Source organism: Thermobia domestica, chromosome 13 (genome assembly GCF_964235325.1).
Source record: "Thermobia domestica chromosome 13, izTheDome1.hap1.1, whole genome shotgun sequence".
NCBI classification, from domain to species: domain Eukaryota; kingdom Metazoa; phylum Arthropoda; class Insecta; order Zygentoma; family Lepismatidae; genus Thermobia; species Thermobia domestica.
This window is the reverse complement of record NC_137466.1, coordinates 198750094-198774135: the sequence shown is the minus strand read 5'-3', so window position 1 is coordinate 198774135 and position 24042 is coordinate 198750094. Positions and strand designations below refer to the sequence as shown.

General features: G+C 35.1%; 1 protein-coding gene across 1 annotated transcript; it reads right to left on the bottom strand.

Moving 5' to 3' along the window:
* Positions 1-212: 212 nt before the first annotated feature.
* LOC145668935 (prostamide/prostaglandin F synthase-like) lies at positions 213-21424 on the bottom strand. Its single transcript, XM_081737218.1, is given in 5 exon segments — positions 213-2270; positions 3014-3160; positions 9423-9538; positions 11693-11897; positions 20874-21424. Coding segments are annotated over 5 exon segments (783 nt in total). The 5' UTR covers positions 21057-21424; the 3' UTR covers positions 213-2138.
* Between the last annotated feature and the right edge of the window lie 2618 nt (positions 21425-24042).

Sequence of the window (24042 nt, the reverse complement as noted above, 5' to 3'; positions counted from 1 at the left end):
TTGGGGTGGCAATACTGTTAATCGAGTAATATTGTACGATTATGTCAAAAAAAAAATGGCCTCCTCGTCGATATTTCCACGTTTCAAAATTTCATACGCTTAGTATGCGTTTTATTAAACTCGGCCACCTGTCTCACATAACCAGTTTTTATTAAGACCCACGGTGGCCAACATAGACACACTTTAGTGTGATGTTCATTAAAACAACCAAATAGTATTTCAAATTCCTTTATTTGACTCCACAACATCAATATTTGAATAAACTGTGCTGTTCCTCTTCTACCATCAGCCACATGGATTGTCTTCCAAGACTTTTTTACCATTAGGCTTCATACGAAGATGACACGGCACATTTTACACAAATGGTAAAGTCACAAGAATTGTGATGTATAAATGTATACACACAACAACGTAAACGAAAATAGGAAAAAAAAAAAATAATAATAATAATACAAAACATACACAGTAAACAAAATAACTTTTGGTGTTGTACATGGTTATAATTGAACAATTTTAAAAGGAAAAACGTATATAATTATTTGTATATATTTGTACGATATCGGAATGAAGGAACAAGACAAGGCGAGGCGAGGTAATTAAAAGATACACGAAATATACATAACTATACAAATTTCCGTATACTGAAGATAGAAAATCTAGCTTATAGGAAGACCAGAAATATAAGGTAGGAAATTCATTAAATGAAACAACAGCTTGTACTGCTTTGTTGCGTTAATAGAAATATGTTTCTAATTATCACAGACTGAAAAATATTCATAAATTTCGAATATATTCTACTTACTAACATCATGGCTTTTATGTACAATAAAATACATACATTTTTACAAAATACTATTATTATTATTATTTAACCAATGTAAAATATGTAACTGTTTGTAGATTAACAATCCTATGTTAATTATGCATTCGATGACTTTGTTCAGTATGACAATCAGAAAATAGTAAACCTAACAACACAACAGAATTGTGTTCTATTTTGTGCATACTTTACGGCTATTTGTACGCTGTAATATTCTTTGAATGCAAACCCAGGACAAAACTATTAATTAAGATGGCTGATAAAGAAATTCCTGTAAACTGTATTTGCATTACAATTGGAAACTCGTACAAAATCTAATAAGGGGTACCCCTTTTAATGTCTTAGTACTGAATTACATACTAGAAAGAAAAAAAAAAATCCAATCTTGCATCAAATTCGGAAATTATCGTGTTATTTTGGAAGACACTATTACTGAAGGCAATATCTAAACATTTTCGTAGATCCATAAATTTGAAGATGCAATGTAGTTTCTCCGATATTTTGTCTAATCCTTGAGACAGTTAAAACCGCAGTCAGTGTGAAACAGAATAGTTTAATTAAAACAAAATGAACGTAATTTATTGAATTCTCCGAAGATTCTACCAATACTTTCTCTACCCACAAAAAAAATTAAATCTTTTGCTTCTTTTAGAAAACTAGTTATTCTACAAAATGGGAGAGGAGAACAGGGAAGTAATTACTACTACTAAAGCATGTACGCATTTTACACTGTGAGAAAATCGTAGTTTTTTCTATGCTTTACAGAAATAAAAAAATAAACCTCATAACTATATATTTTTTCCATGTACTGTTACTTTAAGATGGCTTTTAAATGGCTATCTCTGAAATGTAGTTCAAACTTTGTCTCATTAGACGGCTGACACAATTATTACATGGAACTTGTACGTAATTTTCTATTAATGAATGTATATGTAAGTTATAAAATGAAATAAGCTATTTCACATTATAATACAAAACTTTAAAACATTAAAGAACGAACGTAACTCAACAGATAGTTATTACACACACAGTTTTTTTTTTTCGTTGTTTTGTTCTTAGAAATTCTTAACCTTTATGGTGTCTCTGTCAATGTAGTCTTACAAAATATCACAGACAGTATTAGTTACTCTTCAGGAAAACTGCGAGTGAAGCACTAAAAATAAAATAAAATAGGCAGTGCTACTAATATGTACAACAATGAGCAATCATATGACTGTGTATGTATATATGATAAATTTATTTAGAAAGATGAAACATTAATGATAGAATACCCGATCAAACTTGTGCTAAGTCTAGCATTTTTTTTAACGTTCTGTCTTCATTTTTTCTTTGGTGGTAAACGACAGACATCAGTACATTCTTGGTCTTCAGGTGTTTTTGTCTTCTCTGAATTTCCGGGCGTTGCATTCTCCTTGCTTGTACTTCCGCCTTCGTCTGGCAAACCCAAAACCTAGAATATTAAGAATCAAGTTAGTACTATTTCTCCCTTCTTTTTACTGTACGCGGTTCTATGATGCTTCTATAAAAGGACATTCAATTCCGTGAAAGACCACTAAAGATACAAATGAGCGAACTTGTTAGACCAATTTAAAAAAGCAAGTTTCGATTTTTGATCCATCAGTTTATCTACCTTTATTAGAGCACTTAGCAGAGGCACGGTGCATATGAACAGTATAAGATTATTTTACTTTATTTATACATATTTCTGGGCATTACCGGCAACTATGGGGATGACGTCCCTCGGCGGCACACTATTAGGGAAGGGAGATAGCGGCCTGGGAACTTATGAGGTACCATCCCGACATTTGCCTGGTGTGAATGAGGAACTACCTCCTCACGATGGCTGGCCTGAAAAAGCTGTTATACCTTCACTGTAAATATAATAAAGACTACACCGAATCCGGAGACTCCCATTTACAGCTATAATAAATGAATACCCGTTTTCAACTCCCTGAATGTAATACAAGCTTAGGTATAAAATTAAATAACCAAATTCTGTCAGCAACCATCATTGGTCGATTTCATTTGAATTGCCCCTTAATTTAGAAACAATTCAATCAGAAAAAAATCCCCGTATTCCATTGTACTCGGTTAGTCTTTCAAAATATTTAAATACGTGTAAGTTTTCTTTCCTGGGATTTGTGCTTTCTCAATTAAAATATGATTGACTTCGATAATGCAAGAATGAATTACCTCTAGAAATTTGCTGTTGGGTACATGTTCTGCTGGCTCTTCCTGCTTGAAACTGAACAACAGCTTTCCTCCTGCTTCAACTACAAGTGCGCCTCCGTTCTGTAAGCCATCCCCTTTAAAGTCTCCTTTGATGTTTTCACGCTTTGCCTTTAATAATAATTTAAAAAGAAAAAAATAGTTATATACACCCTGATTATAAATGATTCATCATCTTTAAAGTGAAATATGACAACTATTTATACGTTTCTTCTGATAATGAAATGAAATGAAATGAAAAAAAAAAAAAATAAATAAAAAAAAATAAAAAAAAATTGAAAGTTTAATTTCTTATATTCATAATCTAGGCTCGTGTTGCATTGCTTAGCAGATGATAGCAAAAACCTAGTTTCCAAAATGGTGTACATGTAACAGAAAATATTCTGTGCTTTAAAAATAGGTGTTTTTCCAATGTTAGCGTACAGTGTGCATTCAGTGGACAGTCTGCAGCTGCATCCAGAAGTCAACACGACATGCCAGTCGGGAACTTGGCATTCTGCAACCAACTGTCTAGAATATTTTGTGAACCTGATTGCGACTAAAGCAGTACCACATACAGTTACAGTAAATGTTACAACTGAATGACCTTGTCAATCGATATGAATTTTGTAATTCTATGCAGAACGTCATAGAGGACAATGGTTTTCTTGACCTTTTTCTGTTTAGTGACGAGACAACATTCCATTTGAGAGATAAGGGTAATCGCCATAATCTGAGATGCTGAATAACCACCGCTACAATGCAACATGAAGAATTTCCCAAAAGCGAATGCATTTGCTGCAATGTCTAAACGAAAAGTACCTCTTTCTTTGCGGAGAACACTGTGAGGGGGAAGGAGTAGGGTGGCACCGCCTATGGTCGACCTAGGTTAGTAGTCGACCTCTTGGATAAGTTCATAAGATCAAAACTATACATTGGTGAGTTACAATGAATGGCTTGGTAAAAACTTTAGACATTGCTCAATATATCAATGTAGTGACCCATTCGTCACCGTTCGACTGGATGGCGCCAATGTGTATGAGACTACAGCAGGAGGCTGAAGAATTAAATAAGAATCAAAATCTTCCATAATCCTGACGAGAGGCACGGAAAACCTAATTATGGACGTAAGGTCATAACTTATTCACACTTACTGGTACAAGAAGCTTCAATGGGATTAGTGGTTCAGTAGACTATTCGAAAATAAGGACATTTGTTTCTTTTGAGGCAAAAAAAATGGGGTGGTCGACTACTATGATTTTCTAGGTTTTATTACAAATCAACTAGGAAGGTATATGTCTTTGAATGTCTGCAGTCAATATGCTGTTTACATCGCAGGAGTATAAAGTTAAAGCAAAGGAAACAGTAGGCGAACGGGGAGGTCGACTATGGAATATATAAGTGGTTGACTTTGGAAAGGAGTAAATTTGTGGTAAGAGAGTGGTATAAAATGAATATGGATAACTTTGAACAGACCTATGAAATTTACAAAACTGCAGCAGCAGAGAGAGTGAGAGAGAAAGAGAGTGCCATGACATGTCTAAAAATTACTATTACGTGTCTACGTATGATAGTGTAGGTCCTGTATGCTCTATTCAGACTTGGCTTTCATTTCTCTGATTTTTAGATTCTTAAGAATGTAAAGTTTTCTCTCCTTGCAGAATATTGATCCACACTCAACTTGTAAGAGTGAGAAAGAAACCATGAAGAGTAAAACTATGAAGGCACTTTTTTCAATTAATTATTGAATTTTTATTTCTTAGACCAAAGGCTATAGTCCCCCAATCTTGTTTTCTCATTTGCAAGTCTGACAAGTGTAAGTGACGACCTTTCACACGATTATTGTAGCCCTGTTACTGAAGTTAGTTAACATAAGATGGCATGTGTCCAATTATGTTTTATTTTATAGTTTACAAGTAGACTAACTTACGATAGATCTACATGAGGCTCCAATTAAGAAACAACTGTTTAGATATACTGAGAATACATTGCATGATGCTCTACGTACTACATGCTCAAGGAACATGTGTGCGCGTAAAGCTTCAGCAATCTACGATGTGCCCACAAAAATATTACTCGGTAAGTGGTGTGGCCAATGTCCAGAATGTCGACGAACAGGACCTAAATCAGTATGGTCAAAGAGAGGAGAATAAGCTTGCAAAATGGTTAATATCAGTGGCGAAACTGGGCTTCACAAGGAAGGGCAATTTACTGTACCATTCAACGCAATTCAGCAAAATAGCAGAACGGGAATATCTAGCACTGAATGATACTATGCATTTCTTAGAAGACATCCGAAATGACTTTAAGGACAGCGTAAACAGTATCTAAAGCACGTTCGTGCTTTGCAGAAACTGTAGTTACGATATATATGTTGGTTTCGGGAAATGAAAGAGTACATAAATTGTGTTAATTGCGAAGGTTTGTTAATTGTGAAGAATTCAGAAAGAATTCTCAACGTCAACGAGAAGAACTTTTAATTATGTCTATGAAATGGGGTAGTTTTGGGATTCAAAGATTGGACTCACAATCAGCTGAATCAATGCTGCACTGTACTGTATTTTGACAACTATAATAGGTTCTCATTTATGTGAAGCACCTAAATATTTGGTAAATATTGTACCAGAAGAAAAAAGAATAAATCATGGATTATTCGATACAGAGTGGATCAAATCTGAGCCATTCTATGAATGTATTGATAACCTTTTGCTCTCTTGATTGATCAAGAAAAATGCGAGGTTCTCTGCTTTTCCTTAATGGCGTACAGATAACTTATGTTCTGAGAGTGGCATTAGTCTGTACACCCTATACGCCAATGCCAGCCACACATTGCAACTGCCCATACAGGGTCCTTGATAAAAAGTTGCAAACACATCTTCAATGCATTTTCAGAAATTACAAAGCATTATCTCGTGAGTTGGAAGCTGATACTGCTAAGCAATACGAAGACAGTGCTCAACGTGTTCTATGTAGGGGAAGTAAGCGACAACACGCGATGAAGATTTTCTAGTGAGTTAATGTCGCCCTATAAAATGACTAGACTTACGCCTACAAAGGTAAAATTATTATTTGCAATATTTTCAGCTACACTTCTAGTTTTTCGTTCAACTTCATAAATTACATGCATACATTTAGCTATAACTTGCACAAATTGGTCAAGTACAGTATAACTACTTTGGGCTATATTTACTAAAAGAGACTTTTGTTGATAAGATAGGTCTAGGTACAATTATTTTTTCAAACTCTTCACATCAATTCTAAAATTAAATCCGCACTTCTGTAACTTGCAGGTCCTGGTCAATCACCGGTATACGTAATGGTCGAACTTAGTTTTTGTGCGGTCGACTACTGTACAATTTATCACGTTTTATATTAAAATTTAAAATAAATTGTTTTAGTGAATGTTTTGATAAATTAACCTAACCCGATTATTCCAGAGAGGGCACGGTATACGATACATATTTCTTCCGAGCTGTACCGATATAAAAAGAACGTAGATTAACGACGTAACTTCTTTGCAATCAAATTCGGTCGACTACTATAGCTGACTCTACGTCATTCCTCGATATGCTACAGTTGTGGTTGTTCCCACATGCAAGTGCGTCGATACACGAACGAACAAGTCCCACGTCGTTGGATTGGGCGACGTGATGAAAATGACTTAGCATTTTTCCCCATGGTCCCCTAGATCTCGCCATCTCACAGTGGCGGATCCAGGATATGATCAAGGGAGGGGCTAAACCACAGTTTGCCTCTTTATCCAGTGTATACCTGAGCGTCAAGGGGGGGCTATAGCCCCCCCCTTAGATCCGCGCCTGTATTTATATATTATTTCTTTGGAAGCATGAGAAAGACACAGTGTATGTATCTCCACTACTAACAACTCTGAGTGAGCCATTTACGACAAATAGTATGGATACTACAGCACATGTGGAGCAAAATAGACTATTGCCACATGGGGTGGTGTACATGTCTTATGACGACAAAAAGCCATCATCGAATATTTGTAACAGTATGTCTGAAACTTGGACATATTTCCATATATCATTCATTATTTATGATCACCATGTATACAAATTATATTATTTATAATCATCCTGTACATAAAGTTATATTGTATATAAAATCCCTTATTCAATTCATATACTTGTAGGCCTATACAATACCTATGCAACTACAAGTGAAAATTGCTATTACTAAGAAATTAAAAGATCTAGGGTCGGTTCAAAGTAATGGCAACATACTACAATGTCTGCAGTATTAAACAGATGAAGGTGTATTTGTGATAACAGGAGAAATAGAAGCATTACGAGCCAAACTGGCATAGAGCGTTGTGTGTGTCTTAGGTACGAAATACAGAAATCCTTTTTGGATTCCCATTATACTCATATTACAGGTGAATGTTAGTTAATATTAACATTAATACATATTATAATGTAAACTGATTGCAGAGTAATCTTATCAATGAACTGCAAAGGTGCTCATTTTGCTCCTCCAAATTATTATAGATTGTGTAGAAGATCATATTAAACATCGAATTTTCGCTGAGAGCTATCAATATTGTCAATATTTAGGTAAGGGAAAGTATTTAGTTGAGACAAAGTGTATGAGAATTAAATATTCATACCAATAAATAAAAAATAATTAATTTACTAGCGTACACTAAATATCTTTCATTTCCAAGTTTTGACAACGCCAAGAGCTGTCAGCGAAAATTTAACGTTTAACTTATCTTTTAAACAATCTACTTGTATAATAATCTGGAGTTGTCATGATACCATTTGAGTTTATTTAATTCTACATACATATTGAAAACAAGTCATATTTTGTAACAGAAGCCATCTCTGGTAATGTTTCAGGCGTAACAACTGGCGCATGGTTTGTGTCACGCTTCTTCATTGCCTATTTCATTCATCATATAGAAAAGTGTCTATTATTAGTTGCGATACACTTATTACTTTGGCTAACATGTATTTAACTTGAAAGCGTAGCAGAAATGATGTATGGTTTCTCCCATCAATTTATAGAGCACTGCCCTTTCAGCGAGGGAATATTTAAGTTACAATCGAGGTTAAAACGTCGAAGATCGTTGACAAGAACAGGGAGAACATGTGTGAGGTAAATCCTAAAGCATACGCAAGTACATGAAAAGGGTAGATTGTGACTATACTTAAGAACAGAAATGACATGTCTAAATAGAATTCAGCCAATTATGTAATCTAAGATGAAAATAACTCGCAGTTTTTGAAACAAGCGAAATAACTTTATAACAGCGTTAAAGTACATATTTAAATTAATAACGCCAACCTTATCAACTATCCTTTGTTGTAATAGCAAATTTTCTAACTATTACCTTTGCACGATTTTGCTTTACAAGGAAAAACTCGCACAAACCGTACCAGAAGAAGAAAAATTTGCTGTTATAAAACAAAAGGATACTTAAAATTACTAAATGAACTGATAGGATGTATATTTAATGATGAAATACTAATCTTGAACTCCATTTAAGCAACTGTTTTTTCTTATTAATTTAATCGTATACATTTCTATAACTCTTTGTCATCATTATCACTATATGACAGTTAAGTAAAGTTTTACATTGGTTCGTGGATTCACACAATGATATATTTTTGAGTCCTTACAAACTCACACCATTATATTTTGATAACAGCAAAAACACAACTGTGAATATATAACTTCAATAAAATACTTGAAGGACTGACGAACTTCCGCGTCACACAATGTGTGGCTTCCTCTTTACTTTCTTAGTAAAAGAATTCATGAATGGAAATTCGTGAATAGAGTATAATAATTCGTGAATAGAGCTAACTTATGTATCCTGTGTCCACAATCTAAATGCTTACCTAAGCTCGAATTATTAAAGTAACTTCTGCTCTTTCTTTTAAATTATTCAATCTTTAAAGTTTGTTATTTGATGCAACTACACTTTTTTCTTTCTTTTAAATAAATTCATGTTTACACTCACTTTAATACCAAGTGTTAAGCTAACTATAACAAATTTCTTCATAAGAATGTACTGGTATTCCATTTTTGCGTAAAAATCAAGTTGTCAAAAACAAAAGACCAATTTCTTTGTTCTCTGTGATCTTAAAGATCTTTTTTTCATAAAGGAACGAGGCACCGACGGTAGTTTTTAAAATCAGCGGAGTATCTGAAATCCTTCCCTGTCATTTTTTATCAATGCTTGATGAAATCTGAAAGATTCAAATATCACAAAATGGAAACCACAAATCCAATATTTCTAACAACGCACACATACAAAAAGGAATCTTGGTAAGACACGCATTATGGATTTAAAATTCACTAAAATCATGTGAAAAAAGAAAGAAAGAAAAAATATTAAAAATGCAAATCAACTTGCTATTCTACTTACCTTGCTAATTGCAGCCCTTGATCTGCTGGTAAAAATGGCTGTAAGGATACTCATCCACGAAAACCTTTTGAAGCCTAAAGCACTGTATGTTTTCTTTTCCGTGTCCACAAAAACTTCTGAAAAAGATTATGCTAGTATTAGGTAACAGATAAGACGAGTTCAAGGAGAGAATAAATGTAAATCAATGACGAAATAATTTCTGAAATAAGAGAAATAGGAACAGCTACAGAATTTATTCATCACAGAGCCAACATGACTTGGGATCAATTAAAATCAGGGTTGGCGAAAACCATGGTTTTTATTGAAAAAAAAAAAAAAAAAAAACAGGTTTTTTGGGTTTAAATAATTTGCTCTATGTATTTATATCACATATGGACAGAAATAAGTTTGTTTCACCTTGGTGTTATTATGCAACAACCGAGTTATGCTGGAATGGGTCACATAAGCTTATAACTGAGTCCAAACCGTTTCTCGACTTACATTCGAAACAAATCGTCCTCCATTTGAACTCGAAACCGGGACTAATTGGCTACAAATGCGATACGTCTACCGACTCACTCACGAAGAACTCCTGATACGTTGTACTGATCTCGACATACTTTTAATATAATTGACTAATTGTCAAGAGTCATTTGAGAAGGACAAAAAGATAAACAGTTGTACAAGTGAAACCATTATACAGAATTACACATGGACAATTTCAAAATACTGCAGAGTACAGAAGAACTAATTAAGTGCAAGTTAGTTCACTACGACTTTTATTAGTCCAAGTTAAAGAAATACGATGACTTAATTTGCATATCAGTAAGAAAAGTGAATAAAGATAAAAATTATTTGAGTCCACTTTGGCTCTGACCCATTTATACATAAATAGATACCAAAGATACTTCTGATTTCAGTAAATACCTCTCGTGGGGTTTGTATGATCCCCCCCCCCCCCAAAAAAGTACGGTATTTCGATGTATTTTATCAATAGTAAACATTATTGAAACGAAACATCATTTAGAATTTTTCTTTGATTGTAATTGCATAACAATAATAACAAACTATAAAAAAATCACAAAAGAAACATTCATAAACTTATAAGAAAAGTTGGTTTTGTAGTATAATCTCTTTGAGTAATAAATGGGAATTTAGGTCTGAATATAATACGAATAATATGCGGGAGTGACACGTGATAACCCACAAATGTGAGTTCATCAAGATTTTACGAACACCTACACTTTTACGAACATTTTTCGTTTAAAGCCAACCCTGATTGAAATTCTAAACAATTTCTTATAACTGAGATGATTTTAATTTGATCTATGAGTTTAGCGTCCCGTTCTCCAGCGACGTTATATGAGAAGTAGATCTACAGTTTAACATGGGATCCGAACCACATGAGCTCCCACCGGGAATCGAACCTGGGTCTCCCACGCCAAAGGATAACTGAGGTAATATAGGTTGCTGACATTTGGCTTTTGTCTATATGCATGTACAGTTTACAATATTTACAATGGAATGGTACTAAATATAATGAAGAAATATTACAATATTAAGTTTTAAGTAAGATTGAGAGCGAACAGAATAATTTACTACGAGATTATACGAACAACATAATTAAAGTACACCTATCTAAGGTTCGCCCAAAATGTTCAGCGTCACTGTTAACTGTACAGAAGTTGTACCAGGATTCTGCACATTTAGTTGATGTGTATTTTTAATAATCTTAATTTTCTGGTGTACTCATTGTTCTCCATTGTACCATATCTGTATTATTAGTCTGTTCTTCATACGCATTACACCTCTTTGTGCTGAAATGGTTCATAAATTAGATATTAACTTGGTTTGCTGAAACACGTCTTTTATTTGTATTCTATGAAAATTACACATATTTTGCAGTAGAAATTCGTCATGGTTTACATAATTGTATCACCTTGCTTCAGAGGCCTACTCCGTTGCCCTCTTGACGTGGTCCTGTTTCGAAATAGTTCTCCTACCGAGAGGTTTTATGTCGACGGGAAAATTTTCTTAAGCCTTCTCTGCAGTAAAAGGAGAAGGGTGAACCATAATTCTCTATATAAATCAATGGATTAGAAAATAAAGATGGATTAAAATCAATGTATTAGAAAGATAGCTTAAGTACTCAATACTATTAAGCTGACTAACGTCAGAGTAGGGCGCCGAGAGAGACGAGAAATCTACAGAAATGATCGGTACACAGATAGTGAAAATATACGTAAAGTGGAAATAAGTATTATAATGTACAATTAATTTGGTATACATACCACCTGCAAAATACTGGCCCTGGAGGAAGTCGTCGATGCCAAGCATTTCCACACCAACACCAATGAGTCTGATGTTATTAGATTTCAGCTGTGGTGCAATGACACTTACGTCTTTTGCCCACAGCCTACAGAAGATTCATCCCCACCGTCGGAAGAAGATAATCACACACGTGTGATCTTTCCACAGACTTTTCATAGGGACTTCCTAAAAAGAATTCACAACAATAACAATGTTATCACAATAGTAAAATTTAACATCAAACATAAATCGATAATAGAGTGTTCTCTGAATACATTCCTGTAAGAATGAGTACATGCAACCTGGGAACAAAGAAATAACTACTCAGGAACTACTTCCTAGCGGCATTTACTAAGTCAAATATATATATACAATTGACAGCAAGCCCAATTAAATGTATGCGTACTAACTGAATGTGAGAGTGACTTACTTCGTCCTTTTATTTATTGAGTTTAACGTCCCACAACGAGGCTAAAGGAGACGATGATAATAATTGTGGAACGATGACTCTGGGAAGAAACGGAAGATCCCCGAGAAAATCCATGTACAGGTGTCTGTCTAACATAAAGCCACTTGGTGTGGGCTTGGATTGAACCAGGGACCTACGAATTAAATTAAATTGTAGCAGCAGGACACCGGTTCAGTTTCCGCACGTTATCTTCGAATAGTACCTTTGAAGTACGATATGTAAGTGTACATATCCTGCATTTCCGATTACCAACATGAAAGTTAGCTATATCGTTACATACTCATTCAAGGTCGGAAAATTACCGGGACATAGTTCGTAGAATCGTAATCTATACTGGACGCCATTGTGGAAAATGGCGACCTTCTAGCAACTTTTACATAAAAGCTATATCAAAATTATCACTGTCATTATCATTATCAAAATTAAACAAGACATACACCTTTCTGTGTTTAACTGCCACTCCTTGTGCTAGAGTAAGTTGTTACGGAATATTAACCTGAAAGTTATTGAAAATCTGACTCTACTCTATGCCGACAAAGAAATTCACTTCACTTCACTTGCAAAGATAAGTAGAATATACGCACTGAATTGGATAAGACGCTTGATTGTAAAATTGTGCCTCAGAAGTCGTAGACAGGACGAAATAAACAGTTTAAATACGATTAACATGCAGCATTTAAACTGAGAACAGTATCGCCATTGCTGATTAAAGTTCCAACAATGAATGATTGAAATATACAATAACTAGTAGTTGAACTCGTCACCGGGAAAAATACATTCTTTTCTATTGAAAGCGATATTCAAGAAATTGTATGCCCCTCTTGAATATTTTTAAAATACTTTTTTCCCGGAAAGCTAGAGAACCCATAGGACGAAAAATGGATGTGATTTTCAAACTCCTTTGCCTCTTTGTTTTTAGTAAAATTAATTGGCTACATAAATCTTCTGAAAACGTTCCGTTTTTAGGTGAGACATACTAGTTCTTGCAGGTTGATTTTTTTCAATCTGAAGAACGAAAACCGAGACTAACAGGCGTCCCGAAAGCTTTTTTTCGGGACAGTTAATTGTTTCATTGAAAACCGGGACGTCTGGCAACCCTAGACTAGATAGCGTAGTGTTGGACGCCGATATAATAAGGCGAAGACTTCGGTCGATTCCGGGTCCACTCGTCCATTTTTTCACTCACTGAATTCACATTTATAGAGGGATTCGCGAGATATAAAACTCGACCATTTTCCTCACTTATTATATACAGATATACGTACTTAAACCGTAATTATTTGGGTTTGATTCTCAGTCCATTTCTTGCTTGGGTAAAGCATTGTGGTATCAGAAATGTATTTCATAATTATTACATACCTCGATGAGAGGAACACAACGGTACAAACAATTTTTCAATCCGACTTTTGGAACTTGAGATAATAGCTTCTCAAATGACAATGAAATTATGGTAAAATTTCGTTTATTTCAAGTTCCGAACATCGGATTGAATTTGGTTTTATACGATTGTGTTTTACATATGGGTGATTCCACGAAAAAGGGAAATTTTCTGTCACGGACATTTCTTCAAACTACCACTAGAAAGAATCACCTCATTTTTATTTTGTTTGGTAGTAACCGTCACAAAGTAGGTATGCCATGTATAACAGTTTGCAAATATAACACGAAACATACGTAAAAAATTAATTATTACCCAATTTCTCAACACCGTGGGCTGTCATAGACTACAGTTGACTGATTTTAATCAATAAATTACAACTGAAGTCGCAAATCAAACATCATTTAATGGTAATTAAATGGAAGAGAACACTTCAATGTTTCGGTTTTGTGGAAAGTAAATCTTTACAACGATTATTTTGGAAAGCTTGACTATGCTTCGATTCTGTCACCTCTATTTCGTCTCAACTCCATGGCAATAGAAAAAATTATCATTGCTCTCAACAGATAGCATGGTCGTCCACATTGGCAACACCCACAAGAAGACAAGGCAGACATGTTTGACTGAAGAACAGAAAAAGTTGTGTGCATGTGTTAAAAGCTATAGGAAAAATATTTTTGTGTGTGGAAAGCAGGTGCGTATATTAATTGATTCTCAACACCATGGTATTTATTACTGAATGTATTTGTATGGTATATACCTTCTTTCCCTTGAGGAACCTACGCCTTAACGTAGAAAATTCGTACACAATTACTCACATGTACTGGTTAAAAAGTGGGCCGGTAAAAATAAATTATATTCGATTTTCTCAACTCCATGGTTCTCAACTCCATGTCCATCTGAAAACTAAGGAATCCACGGTGTTGAGACAAGTCACGGAGTTGATAATCCTGTAGTGTTTGTTATGCTCATGCTCTTCCAAATATTTGTTCTTTCAATATATTGATAGAAATAAAACTCGTTTATGGTCTAGTGACTGGTATGCTCGCCTTTCGTGCGTGGTTCTGGGTTTGTTTCCCGGTGGAAGCTCAAAAATTAATGGTGTTTACTTCGCACAGTAAGGCAATTAAAAAACTCATTTGAGTAGAGATGTACTGAAACCTGATCGCGCAGACCATCGCAACGGTCGTAGGAGCCGACACGCTCACCACGTGTCATTCACACTCAAAGACGGCTGGAGGGTCCTAGCCCATTTAAGAGTCTTCATCCCGGCGAAATTAAAATACCGCTAATTTTAGAGTAATTATGTGATATCTTCAAATAGATAAAAGATAATCGAAATGTGGAACAAGAGCGCCCTAGACAATATTATTTTACATGAGAAACCGTTATCACGACTCACTTATCTGCTTTCGATTTCGAGCCATTTTGAAAATCGGCATTTATTTTCGCGTTTCTAAACAGTTGAAAACGGAAAGCCACTAGGTGACTTGTGATAACGGTACCTCACGCAAAATAATATTGTCTAGGGCGTTCTTGTTCCATATTTCAATTATCTTTTATCTATTTGAAGATATCACATAATTACTGTAAAATTAGCGGTATTTTAATTTCGCCGGGATGAAGACTCTTAAGGAGTGTTTCGCGGAAGTTCAGATTTGGGGCTGTCAGGTAGCCGGAGGTAAAACTTCAGTCAAGTCAAGATGGATGGTATCTGTTTTTAACCTATTGACGTCTGAATCTTATGATCAACTAATTGTTTTCTTTTCAGAGATTGTCGAAGAGTCTGAGGGCAATATGCGGACAGTCAATTTTATGACGCGGATCGGGAGGAATTTCTCCTGGCCTACTAAACCTGACGTTTAAAAAGCGTTGGTAGTTGTCATTCTGTGTAGACTAGAACAGCCCTTCCCTGTTTCCTCAAGACATTTCCTTCATTGGAGTGGGAAATGAGGGCTATTTAACAAAGAACATCGAATTATCCAAAGAAAACAGAAATGATGAGTGCCTTACACTGTCATTTAGTGTGCATTATACAGGGCGTTTCAAACAATGCCGACAACGTTTGGGAGGTGATTCCTAACACCAAGATAAGATAAAAGTATAGACCAATCTGGGTGCACAAATGCTTCCTTTCGCAGTTATAGGCTGCCGAAAACATGAAAAAAATTAACTTTGAAGGTAAAGGTCCATCGCATAAAACTATGGGACCTACCGTAGTCGGGTCAGACTTCACTTAGGAATTAGTATGTGCGCTATCCAAATATCCATGTTTCAGAATCTTGCGGTACTTCCACAACAACTTTTATAGAAGTAGTTGGTGAGTACTTCAGATTATACGCCCGTAACCAAACTCCCTCTATAAAAATTGCTTCGTGAGTACCTCAGGATTCTGAAACATATTTTTGGATAGTGCACATATTAGTTCCTAAGTGAAGTCGTGACCCGACTACGGCAGATCTCATAGTTTTGGAACTATGGACCTTTAAAGTTCATTTTTTTAATGTTTTCGGCAGCCTATAACTCCGAAAGGAAGCATTTGTGCACCCAGTTGTCTATACTTTTCGTCTTATCTTGGTGTCAGAAATCAGCTCCCAAACGATGTGTGTATTGTTTTGAAACACCTTGTATATATACCAAATATACGGTACAAATACACTTACCAAATATTGAAAAAGTATTGCACTTTCGACGTGTGGACTTGATCACACAGAGAAGACAAACGGTTTACATAAGCTCAGAAAACAAATGAAGTAGACAATAGACAGGTTTAGTGACTACTTCGTCTGTTTCGTAAGCTTATGTAAAAAGTTTGTCCTCTCCATATGATAGTCAACATATTGAAAGCGCAATAATTTTTCAATATTCGATAAGTGTATGTGTATTTCTTTTTTTTTATTTACGTCACATATGCATATATATATATATATATATATATATATATATATATATATATATATATACTCAATTTTGGAACCTTCATTAGATATATTTTCATATGCTTGCAGTATTTTCTGGAGTATTTTTGTATAACAAATTACGTGTCATCTAGTTTGTTAGAATTTTATTCAACATAAGGAGAATAATTCTAACTTACAAAAACTAGTGGAAAATTATTACAATTTTTATGTAAATTATAAGCTTAATCACTTATAAACCAAAATTTATCACCCAGATGTATCACGTTTCTCAACTCCACAGCAATTTTCAACTCCGTGTTAACTAATCTCAACTCCGTGACCTATGGTCTCAACTCCGTGGGTGCTGAAAAGTTTATTATTTTTTATTTACTACACCAATAACGATTCAGCTCTGCTGAACACCTAATTAACATGTACTTTGTAGTAGTAAGTGCATGTGATATTTTTATTGAAATAGGCGACCATCAACGGAACAAAAATTTTCCAAGTGAAAATTTCCCTTTTTCGTGGAATCACCCATATCGAGATCTATAATAACTGTGAAGAACAGTTTTTATACCATAGCACAACGTCTCTCAAGTGAAAGTACCCAAAGGTGCTGGTCAAGTTTAGGCACACTACAATCTGCCAAATTTACAGGTAAAATTTAACACCTTGCGTAGAAAGACATGTTTATAAGGAATAAATTTCTGTAGGCGGCAGAATTACTAGTTTAAATCATTACAAGTGCTATAGGACGGTAAAAATAACTGAGTGCATTTGAAAGGTGATTGTATTAGATACTATCTTTCTGCACGTGAATTATTTCTGAAAGTGTACAGAAATTCGCATTACTTATGCGGGGTTAACTACCGCAGATGGCGGTCACGAAATACAAAATTTGCGGAGAAATGAACAGAATCAGACTAAATGTGATAATGAGAGTAACAAACGTTAGAAAGGTCATCACTGTAGACTGATTAATAAGGGAGAAAACGTAAGTTAAATAGTGGACTGTATGTGTTCACAATGGCATGATGTGATATGAGGTGAGGTGGCAGTAGAGCATAATCTGACAGTGTTTCAAACCCACTGTGTTATTAACTATCTTAGGATAAGTATACTACTTTATTATCATGGAGGGCAAGGTGAAATAAAACGAGCCTTGCGGGGTTTCTAACCCCCTTCGCTCGCTCAGCTGTTTCGTAACATAAGTATTATATATATATATATATATATCAATAAAGTTGTGTGTGCAAAGTTGACTAAATATCACATGACGTTAAGTCACGCTCGGATGATGCAAGTTCAATGTAAATTTAACTTCACCCTTTGGGAAGACTTCATATTTAATCTGCCGGATTGTTCTAGTCATTAATGAGTAGTGTGTAGTTTGCAACACTTAACAGTCCCAAGTTACTAATTTTGTGCAGTAATACTATACTAATGTATACGGAAGAGCAAAAAGGAGCATGCAAATAAGAACTATTTGTGAATAGTGAATTAATAGTGAATAGTGAAGGTCAGAAATGCAACAGGGGTAATTGTAGGTAAGATATATGAAAAGAACATGTAAGCTGTAATACAACCTTGAAAACAGATTCATGTGGGCTTTATTAGGGGCAGCCATCTGCGGGAGTTTAGACCTTATGCGGATACCCACCACTGCTGACTGCCTACTCTCTTCGGATGCATCACAGCACGATCACCCAGTCATAGGATTGCCAACATGTCGATTTTTTCACCGGCCTGGCTGGATATATTGCTGTTATTATGATTAAAGCCGGTGACCGGTGAAACTTCTTAAAATCCCCTTTATGACCGGTTTTTCAAATATGTATCTAGTTCGAAGTAACTTCCATTCTGTAAATCCAAAACTGTCACCTTTCACCATTCTATCAAATATTAAAATATTTTGTTCATATGTTTAGACATTTTTGAAGACATGATAGGGACTATATCAGGGAAAATTTGGAAATGACTTGTAAGGAATTTTATACATTTATTGAGAGTCAAAAATGACTTCTTAAAGGAATTTCATGTGATTGACGTATAAGTTTAAAGAATAAATTTCATTTTCCAAATTCAGAATTGTCACGTAAAGATTAATGTACTTTTGTTAATCTGTTTCGATGATTTTAAAGAAGTGGCAGTTACTGATAAACACAATAAAATGATCAATGCCGATATCAGCTTCTCATTTATAGAAAAATGTATCTATTAAGATTATTAGTGAATGTACAAAGGATTATGCGGAATACAGGTGCTAATGCACTTTTGATTACGACAGTACATTTCCTTCCCATGGATGGGTCCAAACCACGGGCGTTATTTCAGACTTCGCTTGAAGGGGGAGCAAGTGAACCACCGACATAAGACTTTCACGTTTTGTACTAATATATTAGTAGACAATCGATTAAAGTACACGTATTCCTCAAACTCTTCGAAGGGGGGAGCAATTGTCCCCTCCTGCCTCCCCTGGTCCGAACAGAGATACTTCACACTTAGACATATATTATAGGGAATTTGGAGGGGGGTGCTTTTTTTTTAATTTCCAGAGTTGGCAACCCTACCCAGTCATGGGTTCTCCAAGTGCAGTTAGATGCATTCGTGCTTCTTACTGCCCATCTAGCACAGGTTGGTTTGTTTCTTGCACTAGTTTTTACGGCACATATCTGGACTCTCAGCCTATATGTAAATTGTGAAAGAATTGTAATTTTTCAACAATCACTTTTAGCCGCCCTCTTTGAACTTCGTCTATGCTAAGTCAGGTATTGTCATTTTGGAGAACAATAAGAATTAAACAATTATAAATTTTGAACAACCATTCCATTTAGTGTGCCAGAACTTGACCTTCACGGTTTTACTACTTATGGTCTACGGAGTTCCTAAATAAGTGGATTCTTATAATTTTTTTTTTTTTTTTACCTATTTTAACTAATAGTAATATTTCCAGGTAATAGTATACATGAGAACCCCCTGTCTTCCGTGCGCGAGGATACTTCATATTATATATTTATAATTAACCAAATTAAATCACTGCGTTGTCTTCATTATATGTGCTTAACATTCTATTTTTACTTTCTAGAATAAATTTTGTTGATTTCGATTCGAAAAATGTTAAATATTTTAAAATTTATATCATGATGCAGACCAAAATCCTTGTTGCATACAATGTAATGCGCTATAGCATATAAAGTACAAGGGCAAATAGGTACGTTCTTTTTTATTTTCGTATCAGTGGATAAGTAAATGAAAGTGGGTTTGTTACCCCCTTTCTAAGTTCGTAGATACTCAATGAATAATCCCTAAAAGTATGAGCGTCCAGCTTCTTCTGGAACTCAGACGGTCTTACGTATACTATATCCGATTTCCAATTTACGGCCAGAATATGAACCGTTATTTCTACAACACAAATGAGTGCATTAAACATTTACTCCTGGTCATTCATTATTAGAGACCGGATGTTAGGCAAAATGCCTATTCTTTAATATTAAAGATATGATCAAAAATGAAGTTTTAAAGTTTGTATGGGGGATTATAGTTTTGATTTAAGCCAATTTTATTTTGCCTATTTTGACCTTTACTGCCTAAATAATTGCTATAGTGCCTAATGTTGCCTATTCTATGCATTTTCTTCAAAATTTATCCTTCATTGCGAAAATATATAATTTATATAAAATAAATAATACAGACATATATACGTGTATTATGTGTTTAAAAACACAGGCACGTCGTACGTTACAATATAATATAAGGTGAACATCAAAGATATGCGCATACTTCGGGAGGTGATTAATTATCAAAAGAAGACAAAAAGTCCTCTTGTATTTTATCGAATTCCGTGTCGTGTACGAGTGACAGGAGTGCCAACTTGGAATTGAAAATCGAATCTTGACAATTGGGACGGAACAGATAGATGTGCACACACTTTGGAAGGTGATTCGTAACATGAAAAGAAGACAAAACGTCCTCTTGAATGTCAAGAATCACCTCCTGAAGTATGTGCACATCTTTCAGGTTCACCCAGTATATATGGAATTCATAACAAGCTTCGTTTTTATATATACAATAAAAGAAATTAATAACAAACAAGTATATTTCTATATTCTTTAAACATTATATATGACTTGAATCTATTTTTTAATGGTATTGAGTGTTTATCTTCATTATTTCGAGTTACATTTTAGTGCCTATTTTACTGCCTATTTTTTAAATTTTTAGTGCCTATTTGCCTGCCTATTTTCCAGGTTTTTAGTGCCTAAACATCCGGTCTCTATTCATTATCGTACCTGCATACATTTATCATCCATGTGGACAATCGCACGGTTGTAGTTTCGTACCATGTTTCAGAATTATTTATAAGAACCAATATGAAGTATATAGTATTATTATAAATTAGATATTATACTTACTTCTCCTGACGCAACATTTCTTAGGAGATTCTTTTCAATTTTCTCCAGCATCATGGGTTGAAACTGATATTGCTTCAATGCCCACCTATTAGAACCTGTACTGACTCCTCTTCCACTGACAGCTGGAGATGATTTGAATGTTTGGACTTGAGTTAACCTTGATCTAAAAATACTCAAGCCCATATCATGCTTATTCAGCAGTTTTATTCTACGTTCATTCCATTCCTGCACGTACGTAGTAAACAAACAGAACACGCCCGAAGGTGAAATTGTCTGTGCGTGTCTCTGCCCAGCAGTGTGTGACCACCCAGCTAAAATATTATGGATTTAAAATGTACTAGATCTGGGGAAAAAGTACTAAAATTTTATCTGCTCCCGTTTCACCCTATTTATGATATTTTACGATACTAATATCTTACTAGAAAGTTTCCGGCAACTCCCCTCCCCTGTGGGAGGAGAAGTGACTCCCACATTCTTGAAAGAACCCAGAAATTTAATTTTTTTAGTGAAAATTCGACAGATGTTATCTACTATGCCGTTTCTTCGTATATTTGTTGCCTACGACATCTCGCGGCTTTCAAGCTTGTAAATAGTGCTACCACAGGAAAAATAACAAGAACTTTTTATGTTCTCTGTAGTGCTACATGGTTCATTTTCTCTCCCCCCCCTCCTCCTAGCGAGGAACAACTAACCACTGTCAGAATCCCTTCTCGTTGAAGGAGTCAAGACAGCACCTATGTCCCATTTCCGACCACTGTTGAAAAAAAAAAAAAAAAGCAGAAAAGTTACCAGGAACATTGAAATTTTCGTACAATGCCAAATTTTCATGAGATTCCCTTTTCTCTCTCAAATGTATTTATGAGAAGAGAAGAGGAGGACAAAAGTACTAGATTTGTTGGTGAAAGTACTAGCGGTGGTCACACTGCTGTGTCGTATGTGCTATAAACAGAAATCAGCTGATTATTTTAATTGAAATTAATGCCTCTCAATTGGAAAGATTTCATTCTTTAGAACTTTGGAATTCTCATTCCCTAACACAACGATTCCCAATCTTTTTCAATTTGCGGCACACTACAGGTGTAACTTGAATTCTCGCGGCACACTCATATAGATATTATTATTATTATTATTTGTAAATATAAAATATAATGTAATTTTTTCTTTGATTACTGATCTCCTCACAGAGAAAAATGCTCGATCACTGATTTCTCACCGTGGTAAATCACCATGTTTATTTTTTTTTTTCATTCTAATTTAAAAATAGAAAACGACTGCAATGAGATATGGGATCAAGGCTTTTAAAAATACAATTTTTCTTGAAAACTGCATAAAACCTTTCACTAAGAAGGAAGATCACCAAATAACTAATGAACAAACAAATCTCTTTTACTTTTAAAACAAAAATGTAAGTAATTTGTATGCATGTTTGCTTTGTCGAAAGGACTGAATGTAAGAGAAGTTCCCCAAAGAGTACGCACTTAGTCTTTAAACACGTTACGCAGAAAAGGGAAATCACCCAGAGTGATAATTCTTATCACAAATCTTTATTTATTCCTTAAGGTTAAAATTGGAGGCAAATATAAAGACAGTGACGCGATAGTTACAATAATAGAACAATGCATTTGCGCACTCTTGAAGGTCTATGTCTCTAAGAGTACGCAATGTATCCTCCAAGAGTACGCATTTGCTATGTGGAAATAATACTATTACAAGGCAGCAAATGAGGATGACATTACACAATTCAAAGAAAATATGACAGAAACACGGAAAGAGGTACAAAGTCTTTTGGTTTTGCGAGAAATTGATATAAATGAATACAAATATAAGTGTAATATCAAAAGTATCAAATTCTTGACAATGAGGGAAATCAAAAGATAGTCGACAATTAACCTAGGCCTAGAAAGTGCAATTACAAAATAAAATTGAAAACTGCCAAATTATACCAAAGTATAATTGACACTGCCTTTAAACTAAACAGAAACTTATATGCGCAAATAAAACAAATAGAAACATTATAATGAAATTGTGCATCTAAAACCTAATCCGCCTTATGCAGAGTCGTATTGACGTATGATTAGCCGCATACTAAAGGCCAGACTACTGCAGGAAACATATGTTAATCGAACTCTTTAGTATGGCACTAATAACGCCTCAAAACGACTCTGCATAAGGCCCAATATGTTTTGATCATTAGCAGCTGTCACATTAAAAAAACCCGAGGCCTTCATAATTTGAACAGGCCTCATGCCACTACTTTCTACAGGCATGATAGTGCTCCTAATCCTCGATGATGGGTTCCGTGTACTGCTCATCACATCCAGGGCAGAAGTAATTCTTCTTGGATGAAGATCTTGGTTGGTCTGAAGAAACATGACATCTTCCTTCAGTCTTGCATCAACTTAATCGTTAGGTCTATTCCTCTTGCAAGCTGCTTCTGTGGATGCTTCAAGTTTGTTTTTGAACGGTGGAAACTTCATAATCTTAGACTTCTTCCCTGCTCTTTTTCTTTTCTGTACACCTAAATGTTTAGGAAGCTGTAGAAATGCTTATGGATTGATTGCCACTGGTTCATCTGGAACATCTTATGTTGTTGCACCATTCTCTTTGCTTTTAGCAGAGCACAGTTGTTGATCGATCAGCATCGAAAATTGGAAGTCTACTTCGCTCAAGACGTCAGGATTGAAAGGATGGATCCCTGTAGCCTGCACGAACTCCTAGCTTTCTCAATTGTTGCAATCCCTTCGTATACAATGTGGATGATGAAGGAAATGTCTCTTTGTGTTAATCTTCCCGCGGGTGATCAATGGTTGTTGAGCATCCATTTGTCACATTTAGCTGCAAAGGCAGTCTTCAGAGGTACGAACCCCTTGTCAAGGGGCTGCAGCATGTAGCTTGCATGCAGAGGAAGAGAAAGAAAGGTAATATAATTATTCCTACAATACAACACTGCTTCCAAAGCGCAGTGTGTGGCGTGGTTATCAAGAACGAGCAACAGTTCATCATTCTGAGTTGGCTTCACAAGGTGAGAGAAATGTTTCAACCAATCCAAAAAAGTTCGTTGGTTATGTATCCAGAATCTGAGACCAAGGTAAAGTTCCTGCAGGTCCATCTTCATATAACACAACACTTCATACACCAGTTGGAGACATGTAACAGGGAACAGAAATCG